This window comes from Beta vulgaris, chromosome 4 (assembly GCF_026745355.1).
Source record: "Beta vulgaris subsp. vulgaris cultivar EL10 chromosome 4, EL10.2, whole genome shotgun sequence".
Lineage (NCBI taxonomy): Eukaryota > Viridiplantae > Streptophyta > Magnoliopsida > Caryophyllales > Amaranthaceae > Beta > Beta vulgaris.
In genome coordinates this window covers 37,024,928-37,041,599 of record NC_079205.1, presented here as the reverse complement: position 1 = coordinate 37,041,599, position 16,672 = coordinate 37,024,928, and the positions used below count along the sequence as shown (strand labels likewise).

General features: G+C 36.0%; 1 protein-coding gene across 1 annotated transcript; it reads right to left on the bottom strand.

Moving 5' to 3' along the window:
* Window positions 1-3,526: 3,526 nt before the first annotated feature.
* Window positions 3,527-16,546, bottom strand: LOC104907416 (protoheme IX farnesyltransferase, mitochondrial). Its single transcript, XM_010696343.3, has 7 exons — window positions 16,096-16,546; window positions 13,890-14,019; window positions 13,339-13,476; window positions 13,106-13,239; window positions 5,525-5,650; window positions 4,263-4,366; window positions 3,527-4,131 (listed from the first exon to the last, which is right to left on the bottom strand). Exons 1-7 carry the CDS (start codon window positions 16,383-16,385, stop codon window positions 3,755-3,757), a joined length of 1,299 nt encoding a protein of 432 aa, XP_010694645.2. The 5' UTR covers window positions 16,386-16,546; the 3' UTR covers window positions 3,527-3,754.
* Window positions 16,547-16,672: the final 126 nt, after the last annotated feature.

Sequence of the window (16,672 nt, the reverse complement as noted above, 5' to 3'; positions counted from 1 at the left end):
TTTGGAACAATAGTCATGAAAAGGAGTAGACAAAAACATTCGTTACAATAGACGAGTTTTGATTAACAAACAAAGAGCATTTTGTAGAATATAATATTTGACTATAATAGTCATGAAGAGTTGACAAAATCTACTTGTTACAATAGACGAGCTTCGATTAACAAAGAAAGAGCATTTGATAATATAATACTTGAATATAATAGTCATAAAAATCATTTGTAGAATATAATAATTGAAAACAATAGTCATGATGAGTAGACAAAAGCATTTGTTACAATAGACAAGCTTTGATTAATTAACAAACAAAGACATTTGTATAATATAATAAATGAAAACAATAGTCATGAAGATTACATACAGGAACAGTGGTTATATGTGCAATTATTGTACATATATTGGATGCAATTCAAGTAGGAATTTTTTTGAATTATACAAAGTAAACATATTATGTAAATATAATGGTTTCAATTACACATTCATCGGTTTGTTCTGCAATCACAATGTTTATAATTAATATATAAGACTTTGTTTTACACAGATAGTGGTTTTCCGTGATCATTACCATACCACATGAATTTAATGTATATATATACTACGGTTTGTTCTATAACCACAATGGTTATAATTAATATATAAGACTTTCTTTTACACAGATAGTGGTTTTCCTTGATAGTTATCACACCACATGAATTTAGTATATATACAATGGACGTGGGGAGTTAAAAAAAATTGTATACGATCACACCTTGTGCACGATATATGATACGTAAACAATAAATACCAAAAACTTGGGATGCTCTTTAGTACGTTATAATATACTACCTCCGTTCTTTTTTAGTTGCAACGTTTGACAAATTGCACTATTCATGTTCTCTTATTTGATCACATTTATTGATTTATATGTTAAACAAAATATAGTCATGTGGGGTCTTGTTTGATTCGTTTCGATGTAAGCTTTCATAATATCAAATTTTTATAATTTTTACTTACATACAATTAGAGATAAAACGATTTGAAATTGTACATTGGCAAGCGTGAAAGTCAAAACGTTGCAACTAAATAAAAACAGAGGTAGTATTATATTGGGATGATTATTAGTATGTTCTCATAAATTACTATTATTGTATAGTAGACGATCATATGAAGGAAGGACCACAAACTTGGGATGATTATTAGTACGTTCTAATAAATTATTTGGGATAATTATTAGTATGTTGTACTAAATTACAATTATTGTTTAGTAGACGATCATATGAAGGACTACAAACTTGGGATGATCAGAAGTACGTTCTAATAAATTACTTGGGACAATTATTAGTATGTTCTAATAACAACCTCAGTCTGTGTATTGAAGAGAATTGTCTAAGCCCATCATAGTCTTCATATGCATAGATTATTATTTAGAGGATCATAAGTTATGATACTGAGAAGACAAGATTAGGTCAGAATAAATGACATTATGCATGTTATAACTACTTTTAACAACTAATACCCAAACATATTATTACTATTTTACAATATTTTCATTAATGTGTTGCCTACAGGACTTACAAACAACAATTGACAACTTAAGGGTCATATTTTGGCTTACACAAATATCTTTAGTGGTAAAAGTACAAGTCATTTCAGAGAGATAAAGTACTTTTGCTTTTTGCTGCTTTTTGCAATATTGAATAATTTTCTTCCAGATCTTTACGTGCTCCATTTTTTGGGTTTTGTAAAATGACAGGTAAATTTACTATTTTACCCTGGATATTAGATAGCCAATCCAATATCCGATATAGATTTATCATTTCTCGTATGTGCATGGCCTCTTTTTACTTGGTAAATTGCTTTTAGAGTTTTAGTTTGTTTACTTTCCAAATTCACTCTCGTGTCTTTTGGCTTTTGGGTGCGGCTTAACCTATTGCCCTTGAAATTTTGGTCCATTCCATATCTTAGCTCCTTGCTTAAACTTGTTTGTCCCCTCATTAAAATTGATGACTTAGAATGAATCTCTACTTTCCTTGAAGTTGAATTGGTTGGTGCCCTTATTTCTACACTACAGAGCCACCTCCTCCAGGTTCAAAGTGATACTACTTGAATTTGTAAAGGCCCTGTAAATTATGCAAATAGTCCTTCCTCCTCTCTCTTTTTCTATAAGTAAGATGAAGAGGGCTCACTTGAGAAGAATAAGTGAAATTTCTCAAATGAGTCCTATAAGGTTTGATTCCTAAAACTCAGAGATACGAGATGTGAGCGATAAGCCTTCTTCCTCTCTTGTGCAAACATTCAAGCCTATTGGACAACTGTCTTATCAGGAAAAAACTTGACCATATCATACCTTTTGACACTCACCATTGCCTGAAGAACTTTTTTTTTAGGGGACCGTTGCCTGAAGAACTTGAGATTAAAACCAAAAGCTTTTGGGTTTTTAAGCTATAATCTGGAGCATCTAGAAAGAACGTAACATGATGGTCTTTGATACAATTCCAATGAACATTGATCAAAATTATATAGTGCGTCACACTTACACCTTGAACGAAAAGCCCGAAAATAGTATTCTAATGGTGTTTCATCACAGTTTTCATCGTTTGCGACAGTTGGGGCTATTTTCGGGGGCCACTTGGGGTCACCTGGTCGTAGCTCTAGCCTATCGATTTGGTCCCACATCTCCACTCACGGAAGAAACTTGGAAGATAAGAAATGGTATCTAATGGTGCTTCATCACAATTTTGAAAATCTTTTTATTGAAGGCGACAACCAAGTAGTAATTTGTATTCTACGACATGTTTCCCCATAATGACATATGTCTTTTTCTTCATCGCTTAAACATTGGCACAATATTCACGTGTTTCGAGAAGCAAATAAGGCAACAAATTTTCTCTACAAAAAAGGTCATTCCATCTCTACTGCCTCACAGATGTTGTGCTCGACTCATGTCGAACTTTAGATCAAGTTCTCATTTTAGATTTATAGGCGTCTCAATTGAGAGGACATCCTCTTTTACCTGTACTTTTCATATAAGATATATATTACAAAAAATGTGCCACATTATTAGTTGATGTTGTGTCATGACTTCCTAATTAACTTTGATGTAATCAGTAAAAAAGCATATATGGGTTAATGACAAATACAATGGAGACTACTAATGATGCATATTTCAGTTACTCATAATGTTTGATCACCGGTTGGCACTCTGTGCTTTCATTTATGCACATTCCACACCGACTATTTATTTCCACCTTTTTGTGAAATGAGGATGTTTTCACCCCTATTCGTCAACACTCGATAGTTCTATTGTTTGCTGCACCCTCGCCTTAGCCAAGCGCTAAGATCCCCAATAGACCACTAACTCACACCCAGAGCGCGAGGAGCATCAGGCTGTGACAATTCATTTGCAAGGGGAAGCAGGATGATGGGAACTGGGAGAAGTGAGGATAGTTCTTTTTTTTTTCCTTTCGAAAAAGCAGAGAGTTCATCATTTTAAAGCAGCAATGCAGTACTCAGTCAAAACTAAGTATACCAAAGTCAAAAAGTGGCAGCATTCACTTAAATATACCGTCTCCTTTATTAAGAATAAAAATTACACAAGTCAACTGCAAGCTATATCAGAGACAACGAAATAAACAAAATTCTGCAGCATGCAGGACTTGTAAGAATATCCTTTGTGGATTCAGCAAAATCGATACCAGGGTCAAAGAACAGAAAGGAGAAACAAGAATCTACATAGAAAGGGCGGAAATCTGTATTATACAATATAGGAACTCCAGACTTAGTAATCTGAATACGAAGGAGCAGGCAAGAAAGGAAATGGTGCAACGGAGGCATAAGCGACAGGTGACCGCACTTGTTTACCAGTAGCCGGATTTTTAAATGGCTTTTCACTCTCAGTATACTCGCTCTCTTGCATAGACCTTGATGATGAAACAGTTGCTGTGGTTGAATCATCCTGCATATAATTCTGCCAATTATCATGCAGACGGTGAAACATAAGTCCTGACATGAATACGGGAAGATAGACAAGGCTGGCAAGGAACATTCTCCTAGCATTCTTTGTTGATCTGTTAAGATAGAAGGACATTGCTGTCCCACCGATTGCTAGAGTAAGCAATGATGACTCGAGGCAAAACCAACCAGACGTTAAACCCCCTAAAATACAAAGACACATCAAACATCAGAAGACATACCAAAAAAGTAGAAAGAAAAATGTCTTTTTGCTTACTAATCCTAATTCCTACACGTCAGTATATAAATTAACGAATCTTGTGGAAGTCACTCACATTGATATGCCAAGTAACCCACAGGGATCAGATACAGACAATTCCTCAGTGCAACTAAGGCAGTCTTTCGACCAGAGATATCAGTAAGAGAAATCATCTTATACCTGCATATAAAAGAGACGAAACAGACATAAAAAATACTGAATAGCACAGGGCCATCATGTTTTGAAAGTTCAATATTCTTTCCCTAGTCCTCATCCTATGCTTTAATGATATAACTTTTAGTATTGCAACATTTCCCTTATTTGGATGTTTCATATTAATTGCAACATTGCTACATTTGACTATGTTTTCTTTCTATCTCTCTCCTTATCACATGGGTCCCTCTTATCATCTCTCTCTATCTCCCGCATCTCCTTAGAAAAAAGTGCAACCCGTACATATTGCAATCACTTAACGGGGAAAGTACAAAGTACTAATCAAAGTTGCCTAATAGGGGACAGATAATAGCACAGGAGTAGTTTGCAGTCTAATTACCAGCCATTCTTGGTAATGCATGTGTTTTGAAAGACTTTAAGCAAAAGTGACAAGAAGCCCAGCAAGAAAATGGAAACCACACCATTGTTGGTAAAACTTATAAAGCTTTTGACATTTAAAAATTTATCAGCACTTCATCTCTCAACCATAAGCCATTAGTATGAATCAAGCACGGGTCAGAGGTCTTGTGCCACTTCTCGTTTGATGATTGATATGCAGGCTACTGTCACTATTGTTACAGCTCATTATTAAAAAATACAACCCACTTAACCTGTGGAAACACACTTTATTGGCCAAATACCAACAAGTATATGATACCAATAATCCATTTGAGCACAATTGAAACAATCACACGAAGCCCTTTTCAAGGTGCAAGGTGTTTATGAAAGGGGGAAATAAAAATTTATGGAAATTTTGGATTGGACAGATAAATCCTTTGCCTTGGTGGGTTCTTAAAAACAGAAGCTCTCTATTTTGGTCAGAAACCGATTCGAAGTCCAAGAATAATACTTTACTATGCATCTCAGTCGTCGGGAGAAGTCCCACTGAAATTAAGATATCTTAGCCTCTTAAATTAACAAAAATGCTGATAAGCAAACAGGACAGCGATAACTAAATTTCTATCATGAACTTATTCAAATGCTGATTCCAACTTTATTTACCCACAACTAAACTCTATTTTCCTCTTCTCGTCAATGTAACATCTGTTTGAGATGCAACTTAACACTAAACATATCAGTCACTGTTTGAAGTCATAAGCACCACAAATTTCCAACTTTACATACCCTCCTGCAGCATAATCGTCACGGCACAAGTATGCAAGAGCCATAAAATGGGGAATTTGCCAAAAGTACAGCGCAGCAGGGAGAATCATCCCATTAAGAGAAACCCCACCAGAAGCAGCAGCCCACCTGCAACACAAAGCAAGCAATGTCAGCATAGTTAAGCAAAAATTCCCAATGTGCATGCAAACATCACGGAGCACATGTAGTATGAGAGTATAGCTTGATATTTGTCTTCACAATAATGCACAAGTGCACTTCTCACAAGAACAAGGCTTAAAAAGTCCAGCTTTAACATTAGCAAAATATAATTTCAAAGTGGAAAACCATTATAATATATATATAGGAGTTCATATGAGAATGCACACTTACATGAGAAATCAGAATGAATTTTATGCACTATAACTCTTATGAATAAGTGATGTAACTCTAATGAAAAAGTGATGTAACTCCAAAAAATAATATCAGAAAAAAAAATTTGGGCTCAAAATTTTTTAGGGGGTATAACTCTAATGAACAAGTGTTAACTCTAATCCAATTGTGTGGTTGAGATTCATTCTCATATGATCTTGCCCCTATATATATATATATATAGCAAATTTAATTTAGGTAGAAACAGTCTAAATCTATTTGCTAGAGGGGCTAAAGAACCTATGGGGCCGTATAGTGTAGGCCCTATAAGAAGTTGGTGTGAATATAGATGCTTTTGCTGGATTGCACCAGAGACATTAACAGCTTATACTAATCATTTCACAAGCCTTCCTTTCAGCTCCTTATGACTAACAAAACTCACAGAAAAGCTGCTATTGCCCGAAACAGTGGCTAGGTAGAGCCCCTCAAATCATTTTAATTAAAAAAAGATGAACATGTTCAAGTCTCTCCATTGTCAAAACACATGGCACATGTCAGGTGATATGAGTATTGAGACCTTAGACTTGCAAATATATGTGGGGAGATGGAACAGCCTTAGTTCCAAAAAGTGCGCCCAAAGCAAGCTCAAGAAATGCGAAAGATGCTTTAACAAACCTGGGCACAGCAGGTTGCCTTGGGCGAGGCGCCTGGATGCCTTTTCATCTGCAGCATGTCTTAAAAAAACATGTTTATCTTGAAACAAAAGATTGATACTCGAACTGTTCTCTAATAGTTGTTTTAGTTTGACCTTGATCATATTGTCGAAGTAATGTATAAAAGTTGATATTACTCCATCTGAAATGTTATTAAATTGTCTCAATGTATATTTACAGACTATCAACTTTTTATAATTGTTGCTAATACTATCAGCTTTTTATGAATGTAAAATTTGATATTACTCCATTTGCTTTTTCACATTTCGCGATACACTTTTTGAGCGTTATTTCTAGTTGCGTATAAGTGAAAATAATAAAAATTGATATTTGAAATTCTCGCATTGAGACAAATCTAACAAGAATCCCCTTAACTATATTTTTTCATATATAGTAGTGAAATAAAGCTTGTCAAAGTTAGTTGATGAATAGTGCTCAAATGTCAAATGGTACAATAAAAAAATAGAAGTATATAAGTAAAAAAATTTAATGGCAAAGATTGGATTGACAAACGCAAAAGTCAAAGTGGAACCACTATTAGAGAATAAAGGGAGAACTTAAAGAGAGTCACATGTCAACTCGAAGAACTTGAATTGAATGATGAAGAACTTGAAGGAAAGGGAAGATGAAACATGGTTGAAGACTTGAATTGAAACTCAAAGAATTTTCATTAACGATACAAGTGAGCCGCACCCCCTCAATGGTCCTATTTGATCAAAAGAGGAAACATGGTTGAGAGCTTGAATCAAACCTCAATGAACTTTGAACTATGAGGAGTCGAGGAAGTCCAAAGGCCTTCACAACTAGAAGTTGCTGCCAAAGGAGGCCTAGGGTTCACTAACACGCTGAGAGCCACTACGCTCCTGACGTATTTGGGAAAGGGTTCGCAGGGAGATCGTCGGATGGTTTTTATGCGGATTATTTTCAACAAGCGACTACTTGTAAACATTTTGAAGTAAGTTAAATCAATTGGACAACATGGTTCCATATCGAAGCCACCTAGAATGCATGAGCTAAGAGAAGTAGATGAATCTCATAAGCAAAATGGAGGATCACAAGAAAAAGTGGCCATCAAAAGGTAGGTCGTATCATCTACTGAACGGCATGATTTAGTTATCAAAGGATATTATGGACTTTCTTGTCAAATTTCCAAAAAGGCTCTATATCCATGAACACCAAGGACATTCTCAAAATTGTGAAAGATGCCAACTTTTTACAAATTCTTGCTTACATGGTTGAGGAAATTGTTGAGTACAATGCGTCTAATTATGTTATGGCATGTAAGAAATAGAGTTCCTCAATTCCCCTTCTTGTTTTTTTTAATTGAATGTAATTCCTTATGTATCTTTATAAATGACAATGTAATAAAATTTGACACGACAAAAAATCAATCCAAAAAGATATGGGTTTGGACATAAGATGATGACCTAAAGACCAAATATATGTCTTAACTCATAAAAGGCGAGCCAACCCTGACGAGACCCAATTTGAGATGCACCAAGATAAAACATAGCAACAAAATACTTTCAATGATAAGGAGTCTTATACCATCCTTGATTTCCCTCATTGGGTTAAGTGACGGAGATTAGGGCCAACCCTTGCAACAAATTAGGGTCAACATATTTCTCCTCCCTTAATGTCCCCCCACATTTTCATTAATCTCTTAATCACTACTCATATGTTAGCTAATATTTATGCTCACCTTGAGTCACATACCAACCCATAATCCAATATTCTCATTTACATGTCCTCTAACTATCAAGGACATGCTCAACTGTGAGTTACTTTTACGTCATTTATATGTTAATAGTATAATTTTAGAGCATTCTGGTCCTTATATTAAGGCACAAAAAAAGTTGTATTATGCTTTTCTGCCTTAATGTTAAATTAGGTAGCAAGAAAAATTATGTTAGTTTTTAGATTGTCACCATTATTATTAGCTCATATCTTGAGAATTTGCATAGTTTGGTAATCACAAACTATTCTGCTCAATTGTGTATGGACTTGTATTATATTATACAAAATTTGAATTAGAATGTAACTTCTGCCAAAAAAAAAAGTGCAAAGGCTCTTAACCACTGGGGTCGATCCGATACAAAACTTCCAGGGTCATGGTCAAGGGGTTGTCAACCCGATACTGAAAATGACTTGAACACATACGAGACCAACACGACCAACCAACCGTTTTGCATGTATATATGTCTTGTTTGATAGATTTTATAGAAGAGAATCAGTGATGCGTGAGTCAGGCAGCAAATGAAGCATGTTCCCTTTTGTTTAGTGGTTCTTGAGGGTTTCTTGAAAGTCCTTTAGCTTTTTTGGAGGTTTCTTGGACTTTCTTGTATTAGTTTTTGCTTCCGTAGTTTTACTTTCTACTTGGAAAGGTTTTACATGGTTTGAGCTTTAGGTTTCTAAAATTGTTTTATTCATTGTAGGCATGTAGAATGGTTAAGTGGAAATCTTATTATATTTAGGAGTCTAATTTCCCTTTATCAGAGGAATCTTACTTATTTATGTGGATACAACCGTGTAGTTATGTTTAGCTAGGTGTGGTTATCCCTTGTTTTAAGGAGGTTGTTATTACTCCTAGTTAGTTAGATTAGGACTTAGTTTAGCTTGTTATCATTTATATGCTTTGCACACCATTAATAAAAGTTAGTTTTGAGTTTTGATTAAAGTACCAAAAGCACATACGTCGAGGTTTGTGTGCATCTCCTAGTTGCGGTTAGTGAGATACCTCTAGTTCGGGAACAAGAGTACTATCCTTAATTTAATTTTCATAAAGTTTAGATCTTTAGCCTAAAAAACAACAAAAGATTCGACCTTTATCAATATAAACGAGTTATAGTATTCTTAATTATACCTTTAGAGAGTTTCACATAATTTACGTGAGGTGCATACACATCAATCAGAGATTACTCAAGGCCAAAAGACTACATCTTTATTGGACTCATATGCTGACCCACTGTGTTGATCTTATGTTCGAGAGCTAAAACATTTCAAAAGTCAAAATGCACCATAGGAGTGCATCCTCATATAGCCATATCGCACTAGAGCACATGATGAGACAATTCAGAAAAAAGAATTTGCATAGGCTGGTGGTTCATAGATTTGCAATATCATTCTTCTCTCTTTTAACTTTATTACTTTTAATCCCTCTCTCTCCTCGTGCCGAATATTTGGGCAGCCATTGGCCATGCTTTTAGAGGTATTCTAGTATCTTACTATGTTTCATATTATGTATCAGGAAAATATATTTGTTTCATAAGTACAAAATATGTTCTGAAATTACTTTATACAGTTTTTGCCACCAATGGTGCGCCTCGCCTACGACATGTAAGCGTTTTGCCTTCCGTCTAGGCTTCAGCGCCTCGCACCTTTTAACACCAAGGGGAGAGTATAGGATTCGGTCTTTTTAAAAGTACTACTTTCTTCCGGAATTGAGTAGTCTACCAAACATACATACACATCCGGGAGTTATAAGCTCCAATTTTCTTTTGTTTGTTTAAATGTATCCCATCACTATTTCGACCATAATCAATAATAACGAGAAGACTCCAGCTCTATCATAAGTAGGTTAACCCAGAGCAACGAGCTACCGAGAGAGAGACAACAATGCCCATCAAAAAAAACTTAAATTAGACATCATGTTTCGAGAAATTTCTTGCTGATGGCGGGGCAAAGGACCAATAAAAAACAAACGATTTAGAAAGTATACTAGAAAACATGAATAGATTATAGATCACACATATGGTGAAGGTTTGGAAAAACAGAGGGGCTGTGGAGAACAAATTTGCGACATAATACATTAATACCCACACATCAAAGGCTACCGAAAGTGAGCAAGTTTTTTAATAAGTGATTAAAATTCAAGCGCTATAGCCATTTTAAAATTTAGATTTCAAGCAAAGAATACTATAAGGAATTAAGGATATCAGAAAGCATTTTGTATCCCTAGTTTCATACTTAATGTAGGAACTTGAAATGTAAGTCACATATCTGGCTTAACCATTCAGCTAATCTAATGTTTCCAAGAAACCCTTGAAACTAGAGCATGAAACAATGACTGAATTGAATCAAAAAAAAATGATGACAAAGGAAGAACTCAAGACGTAGTCACAAGAATCTTTGAGTCATCCAGATCTTTTGAAAATTAACAATTCTATTAAAAAAAAAAAAAAAAAAAGCATCATCCCTATGTAGAAAAAAGGACATGGGAAGTGATATCAATCCCAATCCCTGATCTAAAGAGATCCTCAAGCAAAGAAGCATGGGAACAATACAATTATAGACTCAAGCTTTAGGTTCATTAGTGCTCTTGTCCTATGTTACTCCGACACCCTCTTCAATCTCGAGTGTTGCGTGTCAACTCGACACGACATGCGACACGACGCGCGACACATCTGGAAATGGGCATCGATACGCGTATGGGAAAAGCGTCACCTATCGGACACCCATTTGGGAAAATTGAGAAAGAAACCAAGAAAGAAAAGGGGAACAATTACCTAATTCGTTGCACTTCCCTTTAAAATTTGAAATTTAGGGTTTATTTGTAACCCTAGGTATGCTAATTGATGTAAAATTATACGAAATCACTTCATACTATGTTGGGATTTTCACTCGGGAGATTCAAGCGAACCCAATGATATGATTTCCTCCATTAGACAAACACAACCATGGATTACCTTCAGTTCTCCGGCAACGGCGGAAGAGAGATGAAAACTCTTCGTAGCTTTGTCAAATACTATGGTCGTACACTAACATGTTTAAAGTTGTCAAATTATTTGGTACAGCTATATAGTAATACTAATATTATTTAATAATATATATTTTAAAGGTGTGTGTACAGCTAAGAAGAAAGGTGACCAGTGGGAAGAATTCAAACAGTTGTACATTTTGGGTATAACTTAACTTTTTCAATTTCTTCTTAGATACTATACTGATAACTGAATATAGTATAATAGTCTAATATAATTCACTATTTTAAATTTGATCATTTTTTAAATATACACAACTGATTTATTTTATTTTTTTATCAAAATAAAGTGTTAGGAAAGTTTTTCCCTAACACTTTCAATGATAGAAGTGTCTAGAAAATTGGTCAAGACACTCTCTTGACCGTGTCGGAGTATCCGCCACATTTTTGGAGTAGGGTGTCGGATCCTCCGATCCCTACTTGGATACGACACCCGAATCCGTGTCGGAGTAACATAGTTCTTGTCAACAAAATCTAAGAAGAATAACTGATGCTCGAAGTGAGAGCATCATGCACCAACCAACTTTACACAAGGCTCATAGAAAAGCAATAAAAAGCCTCATACAACAAATCTAAGTGTTGAGGAATCCGCTGAGTCCAAACCCTGTCCACACAACACCAGACTGCTAAAGAAATTAGCTTGCTTACTTCAACAACCATTTATCTTTTAATCTCCTACAAACTAACAACATATCTTCAACATTTCCCAACAGAGCCAAACAGAAGAAAATGATAACCCAGATGCCAAAAAGATAGGCCAAGCAGAAAAAAGTAAGACATGACTAACAAAAGCAAAACCACCAAAAAGATTTACCATATAAATCACTTACACATACAAGGAGAAAAAACGAATCCTTCTCCTAAGAAAATCTTCCTCATAAATCTTATGTTACTAGTCAGTCTAGCTCTCTAATTTAGAATGCCTGAAGTTAGACAGAGGGTCCACTTGCTAGGTTTTGATTCTCTTAGTTTTTTCTCAAATGCATGTTCCATTCCGTCCCCTTTGCTCACCTGTGTGCTTTGTGTCCAGCTTCTCTGTGTTGAGCATGCTAGTATCACTACATTTTCACTTTCTTTTGTCTCTGTCGTTTTACTATACTGGCAACAGTGGGATTCATTATTATGACCACTATGGTGGCATATCTCCAATTCAATACTACCACTACTCTCCCCTCCCCCCCCCCCCAAGGCTGCCCTTCAATTAAACAACACTGCTATTCTTACTTTTACTTCATATCAGCACTGGACTTGGCAGATCCTTAGAAACAAAAACCACTATGCTTGTCAATTGAGTAATCCACTGTGCTTGGCAGAATCCACACTATGTTGTGTTTCTTTTCCAAAAACAATGAGAAGCCCAAGCATCACAGGATAACTAACCTATATATCAAGAAAACCAAAAAAAAGTTCTGCCTTAAACTAAAAACACCATTGATGCATGATACTATCAAAGAACTCCTGTTTCTCCCACCAACTATTTCAACCACAAAAGAATCCTAAGTCTTAACACCTCTAAAAACTTCAAAAAGAAGAGGATTCACAGGAAAATGGATAACTTAAAGAGTCAACAAGAATCTAGCAATGGGGACAAGCTCCTACGCTATAAATAATCTTTCATAGTCAAAAGTTTGTAAGAGGAGATCTAGTTCATAATCAAAGAAAGAAAACCCTAACATACTCAGGGAAGGAAAGCATTACCTGAGCCAGTTAGAAAAATCTACTATATAGCAGAAATAGGACATTTGAGCATTACCAAAAGCTTACCCAAGAAGTGGTGGAATAGCGCCAACCACAGCTCCAACCCATGTATTTACTGGGTGTAATTGCTTCATTGGAGTATAAACAAATGCATACAGAAGAAGATTAGACGCTGCTAGTCCAGCCGCCAAGGCATTAGCCTGCAAAAACCTTGTTGCAAGATCAGCAACGTTAGTCTCCACTTGCAGAGCAGTAAGCATGACATATAAAAATAAAGCAAAGGAACATCATTTAACCACCTGGTATGCTAATAAACCAGTGCCTGCAAGCCCAACCGTAGAAGCCCAAGCCAATGCATGCCCTGAAGTCAAACGCCCTGAAGGTAATGGTCTTTGCATTGTTCTCTTCATTTTAGCATCATTCTTTATTTCAAACACCTAAAAGAACGATGATAAAAGCAACGTCACCATCATTAGCATAATCATTTTCCTTTCAAGCTTTAAACCTTTACAATGCAGTCACGCGCGGTGGTGAAGCCAAAATTGAGAATAATTTAGGCATCAATATAGAGCATTTATCTTATATGCATTAATGATCCCCTAATTAAACATAGTCAACAGTTCTTTCAGTAGAAAAAGAGTTGTATTCAACCATCATCTAAGTGAAAAGAAACTGGATTTACCCTGTCAAATGAATCAATAAGTGGAAAGATTGGATATTGAGCAAAGGGATCAAAAATGAGATTGAGATAAGAACAGAGCAAAGAAACTCCTAGTAAGAAACACTTATCGAGTATTTGGAGCGAAATAAGTAAATACCATCTGTCTCCACAGAAATTGTAACAACTAACCTGATTTAAAGAGTTAGCAGATGCTGCAACCATCATTGTACCAGCACAAGTCCAGCAAAGGCCAGCAAGATCAATGATCTGACCACTGCCAAGAACGTACCCAGTTCCAGAAGTTGCAACTACTAGCAAGCTGGGATTTACAAGAAAGCAGAAAATCAGAATCAAATAGAAACAATTATTCCTTTTTTTAGCTGGAAGTACATAGAGGTAGAACTTTTAACTTAGACACCCTTGAAAGGGAAAAGTAGACCACCATCAATCCATCGAGTTCCCTTGAAATCCTCAATATAATTGGGAAAAACTTTGAACTTAGATACCCTTAAGAGGTAAACCCAAATAACTAAGAGGAAAACTTTCACTATGATAATATCAGCATACACCCCCAACAACACCCCAAGGAAAAAGGATTCCATAAATCCCTGCTAAACTACATACTATTGGTAAAAGAGAATATAAAGGCAAACAAGAAAATCTCTGTAAGATTATGAATAAAAGAAACTATCCAGCACATATTCTTGATACTCAAATCTACTTAATCTCTCCAGACCCAAAGGATTTGTTCACAGCAACTATTTAGAGATGATAGGGAGGACGAGTAAAAGGACCACAAACAAAGTTTTCTACCTTCTTTATCCTCTTCTTCTGCAAGAGTTTCTACATTCTTCTAAGGCTTTGGCTTCAAGGTTTGTTGACAAAGGACTCAGTTCTAGTAACAACTTGCAATTGAAGGCTTTAGCTTTGCAGTGTAATTCAGCAAATGTTGTTTGTCTTAAAGTCTTAGCCTTGTAGGTTGTTATAACCAGCCCTTCTTTCATATGGACATGCCCCCAGAAGTCCAGATAAAGAATTCTAACTTCTATCACCACTATAAAGTTTAAGGAGAAGTCTTAAGCATCTCATCTTACTATAGCCTTTCTAATAATGCATGACACACCTCCATGTATGACTTACCTACCTCTCACAGAATTCCAACATCCATTACTAAGGGTCATGCCCAGTGAAGCAATGTTGGACAAATAAAAATAACAGGATTGATAAGGAACTGTAGTCAAGTGGCTTAGGCATGCTATGCAACTCCTATGGCCAGTTGTCAAAGCCACTCACCTTTAATTTTTGCATGCATTATCCAATGGTTTCTCCTAGTGATGTTCCTCTTTTGGGGACTCTTAGAACTGATTAACTTAGCCACTGGGGATGCTTTACATATACTGAATTTCCTCCTCTTATCTGAGAGAAGTAATGTGCAACCAAAAAGGGCATAGTTAGAGAAAGATGAGACAAAGTACATAACTGTAACAAGCCAGCAGCAACAGCTTGTTTTTCGGCAAAAAGCAGCTATAATCCTTAAACAACCACCAATATTGAGTGCATGCCAACCACCTAAACAACGACACGTGGTCACAAAAGTTTAATCTATATTGGTTGTTCATGACTCCTCTTTAACTTGCTATAAAAGGTGTTTCAAAAGCTTCCTCTCTCCCAGCAAGCAAGACAAGGTGACTACATCTCTTGTAATGGCCCTTCTCAGACAATTCCATTCCATTACATGTGTTTCCACAGAGTTTCATGTTTCTGACGGAATTCTGTGAATACCTTCTTAACTTCTAAGATCATTTTTCTCATGCATTGAACCTTACTTTCATCTCTGATTGGTGTCCTTTCTCTCCTACAATACCGGATAAAGAGTGAAGTATCAGAACAGGAACTACACCCCCATTAGCTTTTGTCTGAATAATTTTCATGAGTAAGAGGCATATCTTAACCTTAAATGGTATAGGTTTACATCTGCGCGTTGGCCTAAAAAATGTTACAGATTACAATGGCAACCATACTCTAGCTGCATTGCCATCCCAATTATTAATACTACAACATAAAGAATTTGCCTTCTCATCCTCACCAAGATAACCCAACCCTCAATTCAAAAGCAAACTCAATACCTCTACCGAAAACTAAGCACGGCACTCGGCAGATACCTAATAATCCAAATTCAAGCACATAACAAAACTTCTGCACGTTACCTTTATATAGAAGACGGATAATCTAAAAAACTTAAATTAGATCAAAACAAAAGAACATCATAATAGATTGCATCATTACCAAATACACAAGAACTATGCTACAAAAACAGCTAACAATCCACTGCAAAACACAAAAAAAATGATCAAACATGAGGCTAATTAATGAAAGCTAAGCACAAATAAAATACCTTAATCTGGCTTTAGAAAGCTCCCAATAACAGCCACCATAATGCGAAACGGCAGCAACAAGATCGCGCGAAAGAGAAGACGAAGAATCGATGGATAATTGAGAAAGACGATGAAACCCTAATCCGAGCTTGATGGAGTGAGATGGTTTAGGGATTACGGATGAGTAGAGGTGAGAGGAAGAGCTTAATCCGCCATTGAAGTGGAAGAATGGAGAATTAGGGTAAGGATTGAGTTTAGAAGAGAGAGAATTGAGTCTTTTTGAATAGAGAGAAAGGGAAGTTCGCCACATGGTGGAGAGAAGTTATGGGAATTGGGGGTTTCAGAGGTGCTTTTATTGGTGGTGCTTTTATTGATGGTGCAGGTGGCCGCGAAGACGGAAACCAGTGAAGAGACTAGAGGGAGAAATACCTTTCTTCTTTTCGTTTATTCTCCATTATTGTTAAACTGGATTGCTAAATGACGACGCCTTATAATTCCTTAGTAATGCCCTAAGTACGTATAAGATACTGTATTTTTATACTTTTTATTTCTTTTTCCACTTTCTTTCCTTCCCTCAATGCCTCATTTCCCCTTCTT